This window comes from Perissodus microlepis, chromosome 10 (genome assembly GCF_051167445.1).
Source record: "Perissodus microlepis isolate ML-2025 ecotype Zambia chromosome 10, ASM5116744v1, whole genome shotgun sequence".
Lineage (NCBI taxonomy): Eukaryota > Metazoa > Chordata > Actinopteri > Cichliformes > Cichlidae > Perissodus > Perissodus microlepis.
The window spans coordinates 27,917,872-27,934,098 of record NC_140470.1 but is presented as its reverse complement, the minus strand read 5'-3'; the positions used below and the strand labels follow the sequence as shown (position 1 = coordinate 27,934,098).

The window sequence follows — 16,227 nt, the reverse complement described above, 5'->3', positions numbered from 1 at the left end:
ACAGTTTCCTGGCTAATTCAGCACCTGTATATGTGTTCACTGTTATGGAAGTAGCATAATAATCTGATAGAGTAATAATATCTGTTATAGCTTTACCTTCCTAGCCGATAATCTACTCGGGTGTCAGATTAGAGCTGATCTGGAAGTGGGTTAATGCTGCAGAGCTGTCAGGTGAGCACCCGACCTTCGCCTCACAGGGTATTAACCTGCCGTAGCAGAGGTTGAATGAAATGCCTGGAGGGTCACATGTGAAAACTTCTGGCCTCGGTGCTGCTGTGAGTATTTTCTATATGTAACTCACCCACCTGCATCAACCACCTGCCCTCAGAGCGCACACTCCCCCTCTTCTGAAATGTTTAGAGGGTTTTCTAACTACCCTGAGTGCAGTTTTATTAACCACTAATTTTAAAATACAAGCATTACTGACTTGATCGTCATTATGTCAGTGAAATTAACCATTTTACAGAAGAACATAGTGTGGCATCTGCTGTTATGTCAACACAGTATGGACAGAGTCTGCAATGTCCAGGTCTGGTGTGTCATCTGCTCATTACATCACAGATTTTGGCCTCTAATCCTGCAGTATCACACATATCAGTCTGCCTCCTCTAAATTATCTCCATTCTGTTTTTAAGTCTTTATTTTCAATCAGTGTCCTATTGATGTGGAAGGCAGTTTTAAGTGCTGATGAAATGCACAGGACAGCAAAAATTAATAAAAACAGACCAGTGCACATCAAGTTACATATAGAGAGACTACTTTACAGGAAGTAGCAAGCAAATGCTAAAAAAAACCTCTTGCTCAAAACAACTGGGGGAAAAAACGAAAGCACAAAGATCTGAAAAGTGGGCTCGAAAGTGGCCTGGGTTGGTGATCTTTTTAGACACTTTCTTATTCGAATGAATGGGAAAAATTCAGAAGTATTTTGGGAATTTCACAACAACTCTGACAAATCGCTACCAAAAGTCACATCACAGTATTCCCAAATGGGCCGCAAGAAATGATGTAACATATGTGGGAGCTTTCTCAAAGCTGCGAGACGAGATTTTAGGCGGACGAAGAAGAAGAAGAAATTGGATAGGCTCACTTAATTTCAAAGTAAAACATTACTATGTGCAGTTCATTTCGACTAAAAATAGTCCAGGTGTCATAGGAGGAGCTGTAAAGTAAGGAGAGGCTGTGACAGTACTTTTGCTTTATGCAGGTGGAGCTGTATCTGAAATACTGCTGTTCACATAATTGTACAATTCTATCATCCACCCATCCGAGCATCCACTATACAGTTCGGTCACTTATCCCGTCTTGCCATTCACGCTCACATTCCCCCAGGCAGTTTAGAATCACCAGTTAACCCTATGCATGCCTTCTTTTTAATTCCAGTTTATGTAAAATCACCTTTTTTAAGCTTCATTTTACTTTTAGACCACAGGTAGCATCCCAAACAGGTAGACTTAAAAATGTTGAGCGATGGATTTAAAGTGGGTAAACAGTGGGGCATAGTACAGGGGGGAAGTCTGACATATGGGAGCTAAATTAAAAGACAAACAAAAGACATTTCACAGTTAAAGACCAATGAAATCAGCAGGATTAATTGGACAAAACAGCTTAAAAAGTCACAAAACCAGTCCAGAGCTCAAAGAGGACTGGTCCTAACTTCAGTTTTGTGTTACTTTACTATTATGCATGTGCTGCTCTGCAGCCTTGTATCACCCGCCCTGTCCAAAAGCAGGTATGTGCAGAGAAGTGGAGGCTGTAATCCTTTAAGAGGATCAAGTCTGACTTCCAGGGGGAAGGGAAACAGGATCCATTAACTGTCCATAGTAGCCTGCACATGGCATATCTGTCATCTTGGCCGAGTCTGTCCATTAAAAAAATGCTGAGCTGACAGAATTTTGATGGAGGCTTTATGGAGCGTAAACAGTGATGGAGGCTGAGGCTACCTCAGTGATGGAGTCCATATCTACAAGCATCCTGAACGTGAGGACGACTGAGAGGAGGAGGAGTTAAGGCAAACCACTGCATGACTGTTCTATTTCAGAATATGGACACGTACTTTGGTCAGCAATACCCAGCAGCCACAGGTGCATTATTGCATAAAATCATTTTAAATTAAGGTTGGTTTTGTTTCCAAGTCTAGCTTCTTTAAAACCTGCTTGTTACTGATTGGTTAACACAGAGTTTACAGCACACTGTAATGTGAGGAAATTTTAAGTATTTTTATTAATGCACAGACTGACATTTTATATAATGCCATGCATGTTTAGCTGTGTTGTCATAAGTCAGCAGGTATGCCTTTGCTGCTTGGTGCCCACAAGTGTTATAAAAGTGACGTTTTGAAGAAACTGAAATAATTTGTTTTAGACAGTAAGCGTGTCACACTTTACAGTCATATTTGAGCTTATTATATCATCACTGTTTCAAATAAGCTTGTTTTGATTAGAGTAAATAACCCATTAACTCTACATGGACTCAGTATCCATCTACAAAGTTAACTTAATACTGTATGTAAATATGTTCAAATATAAAATCGATGCATTACACTTTCAGTGACTTCTTCTTAGATGCAGTCTCATGTAAAAGACCTCAGATGTGTCTGTTCTTCCCAAACACACAGCCATGCCGATGCTGGAGGTCATCTGCAGCCTGATTGGCTGGCTGTGTCTCTACTTCTTGTTCGTCTGCACCTTCACCCAGCGGGGACCCGAGTGGAACTGTCGCCTGGTCACGTTGTCCCACGGCGTCCTCATAGTGCTGCTCACAGCCTACGTTGTTTTCGTAGACGGACCCTGGCCCTTCACGCATGCAGGTCAGTGGATCAATAGACATGTTACCAATGCAGTTACAAATTATAGTTAGTAATTTAATTTAATTATGCTCTCTTTCTGGTCATGTGGTGATGTAAATTCAGACTGGTGCTCATTATAGCAGTCTACTGTCCTCACTGAGAGTTAACAGGATCAGCAGCATGGCGCTGATGTTCAGCATATTTTAAAATTTAATGAAAAGTAAAGTACAAATCAGTTTGGTGGGTAATGGAGGTGAAACACATCCACAGTCTGCATTAAATGAACCAATAAGTCAGGTAATTAATCACCGAGTGAAAGGATTAATGTAATCAGTCCATGAATGAATCAATATAAGCACAGAGTTTTAATTAGTTTGTGAATTAAAGAGAGTGATTTAAAAAAAAATGTACAAATGATTATGATTGAATTTAGGTCGGTATAATAAATTAAAATAAAAGTACATAAAAATAGCTGTACCAGGATGGTACATGTGGTCTATATAGGGCAAAGGATGCTGAAGATGGAGGTACCAGGCAGGAGGTTAAGAGGAAAAGCACAGAGAAGATTCATGGATGTATTAGAGAGGGTTGGTGCAACAGAAGCTAGGGATTGGGTAAGATGGAGGGAGATGATTCTCTGTGGTGACCCTTAAAGGGAACATCCAAAAGATGAAGACAGCAAAGAACCAAGCAGTCAAAAACCTGCAGGTACAGGTGCAATTTTCCAAAAAAGTGGGTTTTATGGTACCGAAAAAGACAAAGAAATATATCGAAACCACAAACAAATGTAAGTAGGTTATTGTAAGAAATACGTGGGCCAATAAAAAGAGGTCAATTAAACAGGATCCACTCAAAAATACTGCTAACCAAAAAACCCTGATTTATCCAAATGAGCACAATTCAAACTATGATTTCATTCTCATAAGTATTAAGCCTCCAAACCTGAGATCTCTTGATACAGCTTTAAATATAAGGACTCTCAGTTTTATAGGCGACTTCATTATAAACCAGCTTTTTACAGTTTGCCTTTAAATGTGCAATATACAGAGGTGCACGGTATGCTTTAAACACCTTCACGTTATTTCTCCAAGCACTAAATTTGCATTAAGAATTTTTTCATGTGCATGCATCTCACAGCATTGCATGCAAATATCTTCATCATACAGCGTCTTCTCAATCATCCAGGAAAGTAAATCTCCAAAACAGAACAGAATCAACTTTTTGGAGATTTATCATACAGCATTTACTCTCTCATAAGGAGGCTAAGACAGAAGTTCCAACCACTTCACCTTTCTAGGTGGAGCTGAGCATGCAAGGAAACGAGCAATAAATTAAGGAAATAAGGATGCAGCATTTCTGGAGGGGTCTTTTTGGTTAATTGTGTTGGTTTTGCAAGCAAGTAGACAAAGTTAGCAACTATCTTGTGAACATAGTGGATCATTTAGCAGCTAAACAATCACATGTGTTTCTTGAGAGTTGGTGGAAATGAAAACAAAGCTAAAAAATAAATAAATTAAAGTGAATATTGAACATTTTTTCCTTTTAGGTGGACACATTCATGACTTTAAATGAATGTTCATGCTACTTTTTGTCTCTTGGATGTGTGCAGCTCCAAGTGTTTGTTAACATATTGGTATTTAGCTAGTTGAGGTTTTTTTCTCTGACCAATAAAGAAAATATTAAATACAGATGACCTTCTTCTTATCCATCACCCAGGTACAGAAAACACAGAGCTGCAGAGCTTCGCCCTGGCTGTGTGCCTCGGCTACTTCTTCTTCGACATGGGTTGGTGTGTATGCTACCACACGGAGGGCCCCGTCATGCTTGCACATCATGCTGCCAGTATCGCAGGCATCCTGCTGGCTTTGCTGATGGGAGTGTCAGGCTGTGAAACCTGCGGGGTCATCTTTGGCAGCGAGCTCACCAATCCCCTGCTGCAGACCCGCTGGTTCCTCCGCCAGGTGGGCCTGTACGACAGCCTGCTGGGCGACGCGGTGGACCTGCTTTTTATTTTACTGTTTGCCACTGTTCGCGTGGGAGTCGGCACGGTGATGTTCTACTGCGAGCTCACCTCTCCTAGGACTTCAATGATAATGAAGCTTGGTGGAGTGGTTATGTATGGGCTGGCATGGGTGTTCATGGTTGACATAGCCAGATTTGGCTATAAGAAAAGCAAGGCTAAGTATAAAAGGTGGATAGAGAACCACAAACTCAAAGACATGGACAGACAAAAGGTGGGTGGACATTCAGACAAGAGTGAATGAAAAGCTAACGTTCTGTCTAGGGGCTTCAAAAGCTCTAAAGGTGCTATGTACAGCATGAGAATAATAAAAGATTACTAAATATTTTTAATATGCTGTATAGTATGAGTCCCCAAATAAAAGAGAAAAGTTATTGCTTATCATGAGCACACTCTAACCTTGTTTTAAAATACCATGGGCTGCTTCATAGCAAAAAGTTTAAGTTGTATTAGCAACAGTCAGCTTTAGTAGCCTAAATGTCTGATGTTTTTGCACGCTTATCCAAAAAGTACCAGCAAATTTATTGCGATGGAACAAAACATTCATAGCACAGAATCTCCTGGGGTATAATTACAGGAGGAGAAACTCCATTTAAGACATGACAAGTTTAAAATGATAGCTACACTGTGGGACTCTATCCAGGGGCGCCTCCAGATTTTCTTCATAGGGGTGACCATATGGGGCCACTCAAAATATAGGCTACTTGAAAAATATGCCAAAAACGAGAGAAAGAAATGAATTATATGCCTATTTAATTTCCTGCTATTAAAATTGATATCACTGAAAATAGCAAAACAAAATAAGATTTTGAAATCCACATTAAACCTATTTTAACTGATTGATTTACTGGAAATCTCAACCATCAATTTAATGATTCTCAGCACAGCTGAGCAGAAGCAGCTTAAGATTCATTCTCACAGAATCGAGTTAAGTTTCAAACTTGTTCAGGAAAACAAGCAAGTGTTGGATCATGTAAGAGTGTGAGCTGTTGGATTTATGTCAGGCGAGCGTAGGGGGCTTTTCAGTGATATCAATTCCTTTATCCTTCAGGAACTGCCTGCAAACCATGGCCACATGAGGCAGGGCATTGTTGTTTGGAGATATATCCATGGATGGATGCACGGCTATACCGCCACAGACCTTCATTGACCTACCAACAAACTGGCTGTGCAGACTGATGTTACAGGTAGTATAATGTTTATATGCACAGAGCGCCAGTGATGGACCTGCCAATTCTGGTATTCTACGGCAAATGCCAGTCGGTGTCCACAGTGCCAGTCAGTGAGCACAGGGCCCACTCAAGCACGTTGGGCCCTCGGTCCACCGTCAACAAGTCTGTTTCTGATTGTTTGCTCAGAGATTTTTACACCGTTTCATAATGGAGTTATTGTTACTTGCTATTTGGAAAAAGAAGCAAATTATCCCGTTGCGTGAATATACGAGTGCTTTGTAGGACATCTCAGCTATTTTCCATTTTTACAAAATGTGTCAAACAGTTTGTTTTTTAACTACCATGCGTGCTTTGGAAATGTTCCTGGATGTAGAGTTCAGCTAAAGGAGGGCACTGGATCATGAATTACTGCTTAGTGACCAAAATCTAGGTTGTATTGTGTTTTTATTATTATTATTTTTTTTTTATTATTTAATAATAAAATACTAATTTAATTGGTAATTCTGACATCTTTCACACATCCCAAGGACTTTTCAGGGACTGCGCCTGTATAAAGAATGATAAATAAATTGTTTTAATAAAGTTCTAAGTGTTTTAAGGTGTTCAGTTAGGTTGAGATCTGATGGCTGCAAAGAGCATATATAATTCACAGCTCAGTTTTATAATCATCAAACAGTTCTTTGACGCTCTTCCCTTTGGATCTCTCAGAAACTCTTCTAAGGGGACAACTGCACTGAAACCAGGCTTGATATCATAAGGTGGCACATTCACATTTTTTCCCTTTAATTTAGTCTGAATGAGTTTGAAACATCTTTTTGTTTGAGCTTTGTTCCTTGGGACAACCTTTATAAAGTATAGATCTGATGCAGTACATTGTTTTTGGGAAGAAAAACATGCAATATAATGTGTGTTTTAATCAAGTTTCATTCAATACTGTAGATACATGTTTGCTATTAGATGTTTTCTGTTCTGTTAGCTTGTCGTTTCCACTGCTGTTCCATCATGTTAGTGTTTTCCTTTTTGTTTTTGTGCGCATTTTGTCTTTTTTTTCCATCTCCATTGGGTTTTATTTAATGTCTGTTGTGTGTGTGTGTGTGTTTTTTGTTTTTTTATTTCTGTCCCACGTTAAGTCACCTAGCATTAACTGACAGGTTACTATTCCTTCCTTCTAGCTCTAAAAACACCCGATGATTAGACCCATAATTTAAAATCAGAGGTTTCATAATAGGTCCTTACAAACTCATGTTATACTCCTCTTGTATCCTCTATAGAGTGGATCTGATTGAGAAACCAGTCAAATGGTATCCCAATACCATAGCAACCTGTCAATCACAAGACTGGTGCGTCCTAAACCCTGATTTATTAACCTAACAGGGAATACAAACTAAACATCATGTTCCATTGATGCACATGAAAACTGTTTACTCAATCAATCAGCAGTAGGGTCATTTTCACATAGACTTCTGTACAACAGGACTTCTTTTTGTAACCAGATGTACTGCCCCCTGCTGGCCATTTGAACAAAAACAAGTTTAAGGCACTTAAGCATTCGCTTCACTTTTCAGGGCAAAGTTTAGCTCTATTTTTTAAGCACAGTCTGTTATCTCACTTCCCCATCAAGATCAAATAAAATTAAAGCAAAAATTTCCATTCATCTTTTCCTTAATTTTCACAAACAATGAGCTTCTTGTGTCATAAACATGTTAACAGAGTTAATAACAATGTAACAAAAAATATAACATTTAAAATAACATTTATAAAATGGATTAATTCTCCTCTTTTTGAGCAGTTTGTGTTAAAGCATTACATGATAGCATGGTGTAAAACAAAAAGGTGCGAGTAAAAACGAACAAAATTACTGACATGCAGTCATTGTACAATATACGCCTTTACCCTGAACGCAGTCCAAAGCAGTCATCGTTTTTGCCTGAACATATTTATCCACAAACCGGAGCCACGGCGCAGTCTTGTGGCTGGTGAATCTATTTTCAGCCCAACCTTAAAAGTGAAGCGCAGATGTCTGCGTGAATGTATTTTTATAGTTAAAAACACAGGCTGGACAAAACTGGTTTACTATGTACACTTCGGCTAGTCAACCAAGCATCAACCAACCATCTGAATTATTATTTTAAGAGTTTTTTGTCCATCTGCATTTTATTTTTGAATGATTTTTGTTTGTTTTTTGATTTACTGTTTATTTGATAGAAGGATAAAACTGATGGACTGCAGACTGGGGACATTATTTTTTTGTTTTGTTTGTTTTTTGCTACATTTAAGTGCTTCCGGTTGTTTCAAATCTGTGTCTGTTTAAGTCAGCTGCTATACAGCACTGCATTGCTATGAAAAATCATACAGAGACAATGGTAACTGGCAAGCGTATAGTAATTAAAGGAATACAGAAGTTGATATTGGACATGCACATAATTAAAAAGGTTTTTTAATGCAATTTTTTCATTTTGTGAGAACAAATCAAATTATCTAGTAATTTATCTTGAGGCAATTAAACTTGTTTTCTAGTGAGATGAACACGTTATATATTTAGTTATTGCGAGAAAATGAGCCTAGCTTTGCAGCTTTCTGTTCAAATCTTTCCTACATGGGCATATCCAGATTGGTACGGGGTGTCACTGCCCTTCCCCACTTCAAAGAAGTTATTGTTACTTCCTGGTGTCATCGCACAATTCAGTCACACTGGAAATCTTACAATGTTCAGCGTTACTGGATGAGAGCATGGATAGGAGTGGTTCAATTCAATTCCTATACTGTTACACAGCAGTAAATAATTAAATTATTACCAGTTGCAAAATTAAACATACACACTTCCCGATTTCCTGTTTGTTTGTTTTTTCTTTGTATGTTTGCCACACTTAAATATTTCAGATCATCGAACAAATTGAAATATAAGACAAAGATAACAACTAAACACAAAATTCAGTTTCTAAACAAAGTTGTTTATTATTAAGAGAGAAAACCAAATCAAAAGTGAATACCCTAAACCTAATAACTGGTTGGGCCACCCTTAGCAGCAACAACTGCAATCAAGCGTTTGCAGTAACTGGCAATGAGTGTTTTACAGAGCTGTAGAGGAATTTTAGTCCACTAATCTTTGCAGAATTCTTGTTTTTCACCCACTTATTGAGAGGCCTTTCCAGCATGAAAACCACTTAAGGTCATTCCCCCAGCATCTCAATTGGATTCGGGTCAGGACTTTGGATGGATGCCATTTTTGCCCAGTTTCCCTCTTATTGTTGAATCATGACCTCTGACATTAACTTAGATATGTGAAGCCTGCGGTTCTTTAATGTTGTTCACCACTGTTTTGTGGTATAATGGCTCCCACTGTGTTTCACTGGAGTCCCAAAGCCTTAGAAATGGCTTTCTTATCCCTCTCCAGACTGATAGATGTCAGTGACTTTGCTACTTAGCTGTTTCTTTAGATTGTAGCATGATGTGTTGCTTTTTGGGATCTTTTAGCCTGCGTTACTTTGTCAGACAGGTTTTATTTAAGTGATTCAACAGGTCTGTCAGTAATAAGGCCTGACTGTTTGGTGAAACTGAACTTAGCCACTTTTTCACACACGACCAGGTAGGTTTGGAAAATTTTTCTCCCTTAATCAATGAAACCATCTTTTAAAAACAGCATTTTGTATTTACTCAGGTTATCTTTGTCTAATATAAAACTTTCTTCGATGATCTGAAACATTTAACTGTCAGAAATATGCAAAACACTCAGAAATCAGGAAGAAGGGAAACACTTTTTCACATCACTGTGTATAAATATAATGAATTATGATCCAGCAACACAGAATCACTTATTAGACTCAAAGGTCATATTGCATAAGGAGTCATACTATTATGCAGAAACTTTTATTTCTTGTCTAATTGCCTACTTCTTTTGTAGGATTTATTTTACACTAAAGTCTGGATACTTGTTTTTCTGTGAAAACAGCTGTAATACAAAAAATATTTTAAACTCTTGCACACATGCATATAATTCTACTATAATATTAGTAATACTGTATTAGGGCACAGGACTGTGAATATGCTTGAAAAGTGTACCTACTGCTTTCTATGCCACTTCTTCTCACTGTATTAATTTTAATTGAATTTTTAGATTCCAGTTGGACTCACCAAGCCATGTTGTTGGTCACTCTGTGCCAGCCCGTTAAAAAAATAATTTAAAAGGTCCGTGTTGTCCTCTTATTATTACGATTAGCCCAGCTGAAGCAGCACATGTCACTTTAGTAATTCTGCCCATTTTTAACTTCATAAGTGGTCAAGATAGACAAGGGCTATTGGGTATTCCTATAATCTTCACATAATAACAGGAAAACAAAATGCTTCTGAGATAAACCATCTTATTATCTCAAGAAATTACCCTTTAGTTTTCTTGAGGCAAAAAGCTAAATCAACCTGCCATCATAAGAAACTGGGATTTTCACCTTTTTTCTTACTTAAGATGAGACGTTCATGTTAATGAATCAAATCGTAACTATAGAATGTATCCCACAGTCAGTGAGAAATTAAAACTTCTAAACCCGAGAGCATCGCAGCTGCAAAGTCAAAGTTAAACCCACATAAAGTTCAATATTAGCACTTATTTGACCAACTGAGCTAAAAGGAACGTCACACTGTTTTGTTTGTATCTGGTGTCACTTGTTAACAACCTACACATATAGTATCTAACACAATAAAAGGAAATTTACAACAAATTCATATTTAGCTTTTCTGATGCTCCAAAATGAGAATAATGTGAATCGTCTTGGTCTTCCTGAAATCGTGTTAATGCAGCAAATACAAGCGTAATATACTGAGCGTAAAGTCCAGACCTGTCAAGTGTGCTAGCTTAGCTTAGCTAAGACTGAAAAGCAGGGAGGAAAACACACCTATCGCCAACTGTAAAGCCCACTGATTTTTTAATATCTTAGAATTTAAAATTAAAATAGAAAATACCCAGACAACCACTCGTCACTAGGGAACAATGTGACCGGTGTGATTGCTTTGGCCAATAGCAGACTGCCACAGCTGCCTGTAGTTTCCACGAAAGAGGCTGTTTTGTCTGCATTTCAAGTGAAACTCATCTTCAAAGTATCTGGTTTTTACTGCTGAGCAAGTAAGTCTATGAGTCTTTGTATAGAAATCACAGCATTAAACCTCCTTATTATATTTGTGCTTGTAATTGAAAAAATGATTCAGGGTGTAGATTTGTGAGCTTCAGAGTTTTTGCTAGATATCTGATCCAAAGCAGACCATCACCTGCTTAACGTTTAATGCAAAGCTGGGTTAAAAACAGCATTAAATCCCTTCTGGGTAAATTTTATGGTGGGAGTGTTTTAACCTTCCATTTTGGCATTTTATTGGGCACTTGTATATTGACTCTATCTATAATGTAGAGGTTATTTTCTATTGCAGGTTTTTACACTGAGTTTTGAAGAGGAAAATCTTCCTTCAGTACTGGTCACAGTCATAATGTCTCACTTCTTCTCTGCTGAACGTCTGTGACGTCAGATGGTCGGCTTAGCCTTTTTCCATTCATTATATCCAGTGTTTCAGATAATTTATGCAGTCAGTGATTATTATTATACTAAAAAGTGTCCATGAAAAACTCAGTGATATGTCTCTTCTGCTCCTGCTTTGTGAAAGAGTTTATAGTGGAGTAATTCAGACTGCGACGATGACACCGTCCTTTGAAGTAGGAGATCAGACATTAATCCTTCAGTGGTAAAGGTGGAGGAAGGTGAGCACGCAGCAACATGAAACTTGGCTCTGACAGCCGAGAGAGCAGGAAGCCTTTCGTCACTGAATCCCATCTGAAAAAATACCAGAAAGAGAGTTTGAAATACAAAACATTAAATTGAGCACAAAGCTGATGAAAGTGAGATGACCAAGAGAATTCAAACACACCGTTGTTGTCATCCGAGTCTGTGGCTGCATCGCCGTGCGTTTGTCGCAGTTCGTTGTACTTCATCTCTATGTCCTGGAAGCAGATCATCATTACAGAACAACTGACTGTGGCCCACAGATCAGACACAGATACAGTCAAACTGACAAAATGGGCTTAAATGCAGGAGTCAAAACAGGAGTTCTCTTAATGCAGAGATGGTGATTGCAGTGAGCCTTTAAATATTAAAGCAGCTGTAAACACACACTGGTGTTAGAGTAAGCCTTTAAAGCACTAACCATTCAATAATTACCAGAAAACTACATTTTTATTTAAAATCATTAGTTTATTGAATCACCTGACAATAAAAAAAATATGTAATATTAATTTGCACATATGAGATTTAATTTGGATAATCTTTGCTATATTCTGCATTTTTAAATGTATTGCTAAAAATTCATTAATATTGTGCAACTTATTTAGGTTTTTCTGTATTTATATTTTTCTGTAACTACATTCCTTGATCCTCATCTCTTATTAACTGACCAGTGGTATGGTCCAGTTCATACCAAAGGTTATCTGAGACACTTATAATAATATGATGATTATATTGTTCATTCAGTTACATTTTGTGTCAAAGTTTTTAAGAATTTAGGAGAAGATACATATGTTAATTACAAATTAAAATACATTTAAATTACATTACCTGGGGAAAAATCCAGATGTTTTTCTTGTGTTATGTAAAAAAAGACTCAGATGCCAGTTAATGATTTGAATTTCAGATACTCTTCATTTACTGTAGATAGTTTTTTGTTGGTGTTGTTATTTTTAGGCCTGACACTCCACACCATGCTAAAATGTCAAGTTTGACTGATGGCTGTGTGGGAATCACCTTATTGATGCTAAAAATGCTATTTTATTACTGTCAGACAGTGTTACTAGCTAACACACACAGTCTGAGTTAATACGAGATAACAAAGTGCCTAAGGACTGAAGGAAGGACCACTTTAAAAAACTACAAAAATGTCTGGAAGAAAAATATAAATACAAAAAAGTACACTATGTTAGAGGGTAGAAAAACAAAAGAAAATATAACTAAAGATGTGAGGAGGCAAACACATTTTTGCATAATCTTAATACAAACAGAGAACATGACTTCATTTACTTAGAAGAGCACATCCAAATGCAAACCATCCTCCAGATCATTTTTTCAGGCTTGAATTTATGAAAGAATAAAGTCTGGTTTAGTTTAAGAGTAAGCAGGTTATGTACCAAATTTTAAATCTTTAAAAAACAAACCTGCATCTGGGCTTGGATTAGTAGTTTGTTTAACCTTATAACTTTTGTGTCTGCTTGTTAGGCAGCTGCTGAACATCTAATGAGTAATATATTACTTTTCTGAGCAATGACCCCAAAACGGCTTACTTACTGCATTAAACATTTGGCCCTAATATTGCTGTTCAAGTAAAAAGAGACATTAAAAACACCCCAGCATTGCTATCAGATGGTAATTTTGTGCTTTTTAGTGCAGATATATGAAAATCATCCACTGGCTACAAACAGCTGGTAGAGAAAATAGAGATCAGGTGTGTTTGGGCAACACTCTCCAGTAAATTTAACATCACAAAAATGACTCACTACAGGTGAGACATCCCACCATGTTTAGGTTTTGCGAATATAGAAAGCAGACCTCAGATACTAAGGTACCTTAAGATACTGCAGATCGGCCTGTAGGAGGCGCAGGTGGGTCATGAGCTGCCGACTGAGGTTGGGGCCTCCGCCTCCCATCTGCGAGGAGGAAGACAGCAGTTTCCTCATGTCGATCCCAACATCACTTCCAACTCCGACATCATCATCAGTGCTGCTTTCCTCAGAGCCGGGGAAATCCAGGACCACAAAGCCACCTGGGTGGAGATGCAGATCAGGAGATGGTGAGATAGTTATGCAAGTATATTTTGGTCATTAATTCTTAATACTAGAGTACAGCAGTACCATTACGTTCAGCAGCCTCAGGTGGAGGCTGCAGGTGTTCTTTCTGTAAACTTTCACACGTCTGGCTCTCATCACAGGTAGCAGAGGGCCCCTCTGGGCTCTCAGGCAAAGAAGGACTCGACTGACTCCCACGGGCTCCACTCGGCTTGCTCTCCTCAGTTTCCTCCTCTGCTTCTCTGCTTAACATGTGTGTGAAGACTGCCTGCTTCAGCATCGCCACTGAAACAGACATCAGCGGTCATTTTCCTCATGCGAATGTCAGCATATTCTCTTTACCATTAAACACTGGTTCTCCTGGATGTTTCTTCCTGTTGAAGGAGACTTTTTCCTTCCCACTGTTGCCAAGGGTTTGCTCAAAGAGGATTCTTTGATTGTTGGGGTTTTCTCTGTATTATTGTAGGATCTCTGGCTTACAATACAAAGCGTGCTGAGGTGCTGTTTGGGGCTATATGAATAAAACTGAATTTATTTGAATTAACCTGAGCTTAATGATAAAACAAACATCTCAGGGTCAAAACTATCCACAGTGCTTACTGCTACCGACAGGTAATCAGGACTTACGTGTCTTTAGAGCTTCTTCAGCTTTGGAGCAAGGCATGACAAAAGCATTGTGCTCTTCTTCATTTTCAAGGGCAATGCCAAGCCGCGATCCTTCCTGCAGCAGTCTCTCCGCCAGCTGCCCGTCCAGGAAGGCCTCTAGCTCCGCTTCATCCACCTCTCCATTCTGCTCCTCTTCCTCCTGCCTGTCTGTCATCGGCAGCTCCTCTTCTTCATCTTCTGATCTCAATCCATCGAAGGGGTTGAGACTCTCCGGTGGATCTTGAATGTCTGAAGTAGAGGCGGCCACTTTATCGGAGATGCTCATATCTGGGATTTAAATTAAAAAAATGTGATGAAACGTTAGAGAGAAGACCATGAACAACAACAGAATCAGACTTGCAAAGACTCCAAATCGGCTGGAGGGCGTAGATTTGGGGATTTTAACTATATTTTCATAGGTTTTAAAGCTTTTCCTACTGCCTTCACCACATTACACCAAAGCAATTAAATATAAGATGAACACTAACATTTAAAACACACCAAATTCCCCGTTTAGTTCATCATCTACCATAGAAAGTGTTATTTTTTACAATGGGTCCACAGGGGGGGAAAAAGATTTATGAACAATGAGCTACCAGAGCTTTTTTCTAGAATTTTGCACATTTATTTATTTGTGCTGACAGATTTCATTAATTTACTACAGCAGCACTTTTTTATTACATACAAAAACTGAGCTGTATTGTTGAAATTGAACTTGTGTGTGTAGTTAAACATCAGTGGAGTTACGCTGGTTCGGCCCACTTTAGATCAAAGTGGGCTGCATGTGACCCATGATGTAAAATTATTTTGACATCTCTGATTTAATATATCATTTGAAAAAGCCATAGATTAATCGATCCATCAGTACTTTTGGTGCTGACAAACACATATAGATACCTGCAGAATGGATACTTTCACTCGGCGTCTCATCTTTGCTCAGTTTAGGCATCCCATTGTTGATGATATTAATAGCATCCTGCTCCGCACTGAAACACATTTACATTGTAAACAGTGAATTAAAAAAACAAAAAACAACAACAACACGCACACTCAAAACTCAAACAACAATACCAGTGACAATGTCTGCAGCATTAGCAGACTCACTCAGACTGAGGTGGAGGCGTGTCCCTCCTGTGGGGTTTGGCCTTCATGGCTTCGGCACACTGTGTGATTAGATGTTGCCACCTGGAGCAACAGAGGTGACACCGCTGGATGAAACAGACTAAAAGTGACCAGATGAAGGTGCATGAGCATTGTTTTGGTGCGACACTCACGTTCTCTGATCGAACACCGTCTGAGCCGTCAGCTCGTAGATCTGAGCCCCGTTTTCGGACATGGACAGAACAAAGAAAGACTTGTTGTCTGACGAAGAGAAAATTTCAAACAAGGATTGGTCCACATGACACAAAAGCTACATTTACATTCAAAATAGAGTGTGTACATAGAAAAATATACAGAAACTAATGTCACTGACATGAAAAAACAAAGAAACTTGTGAGGTTAAGTTAAAAGCTAAGGTTAGCATGCTAAGTCCTCAGGATCTCACAGTAAAACTGTCATTCCTACAATGGCTGAGGAAATTTGGCATGCCAACCAAAATCTTCTGCATCTTCGACACAACTGAGAACATAACACTACCTCTGTGTTTTTATGGGGGTAAAAACAAAAAAAAAGGTTCTAAACTTATTTCAGTGAGCTAAATACTGGTTTAGCTAAATGCTAAACTAAGCTAAGCTAAATGTTGAGCTAAATGATGGTTTAGCTCACTGGGGAGACCAGGTGACCTATTGTATTGGTT

At 38.6% G+C, this 16,227-nt stretch overlaps 2 protein-coding genes across 3 annotated transcripts in view; one reads left to right on the top strand and one right to left on the bottom strand.

Moving 5' to 3' along the window:
* Nucleotides 1-1,793: 1,793 nt before the first annotated feature.
* Nucleotides 1,794-7,223, top strand: tlcd5b (TLC domain containing 5b). 2 transcript variants are annotated; one of them, XM_084940907.1, is made up of 4 exons: nucleotides 1,794-2,081; nucleotides 2,615-2,806; nucleotides 4,502-5,019; nucleotides 5,857-7,223. In XM_084940907.1, the coding sequence occupies exons 1-4, from the start codon at nucleotides 2,021-2,023 to the stop codon at nucleotides 5,953-5,955; spliced, it is 870 nt and encodes a 289-aa protein (XP_084797033.1). In that variant the 5' UTR covers nucleotides 1,794-2,020; the 3' UTR covers nucleotides 5,956-7,223. The 2 variants fall into 2 exon arrangements, with proteins under 2 accessions (XP_084797033.1, XP_084797034.1); XM_084940908.1 differs by having other exon boundaries at nucleotides 4,502-5,948.
* A 150-nt stretch (nucleotides 7,224-7,373) lies between these two features.
* arhgef12b (Rho guanine nucleotide exchange factor (GEF) 12b) overlaps nucleotides 7,374-16,227 on the bottom strand; it is a 45,864-nt gene continuing 37,010 nt past the window's right edge. Inside the window, exons 29-36 of the mRNA XM_084940906.1 lie at nucleotides 15,704-15,791; nucleotides 15,534-15,614; nucleotides 15,327-15,415; nucleotides 14,412-14,717; nucleotides 13,851-14,069; nucleotides 13,566-13,762; nucleotides 11,882-11,954; nucleotides 7,374-11,787 (exon numbers count right to left, since the gene is read on the bottom strand). Of these exons, the coding sequence (XP_084797032.1) occupies nucleotides 11,774-11,787; nucleotides 11,882-11,954; nucleotides 13,566-13,762; nucleotides 13,851-14,069; nucleotides 14,412-14,717; nucleotides 15,327-15,415; nucleotides 15,534-15,614; nucleotides 15,704-15,791 (1,067 nt within the window). The 3' untranslated portion in view covers nucleotides 7,374-11,773. The remainder of the gene's footprint in view (nucleotides 11,788-11,881; nucleotides 11,955-13,565; nucleotides 13,763-13,850; nucleotides 14,070-14,411; nucleotides 14,718-15,326; nucleotides 15,416-15,533; nucleotides 15,615-15,703; nucleotides 15,792-16,227) is intronic.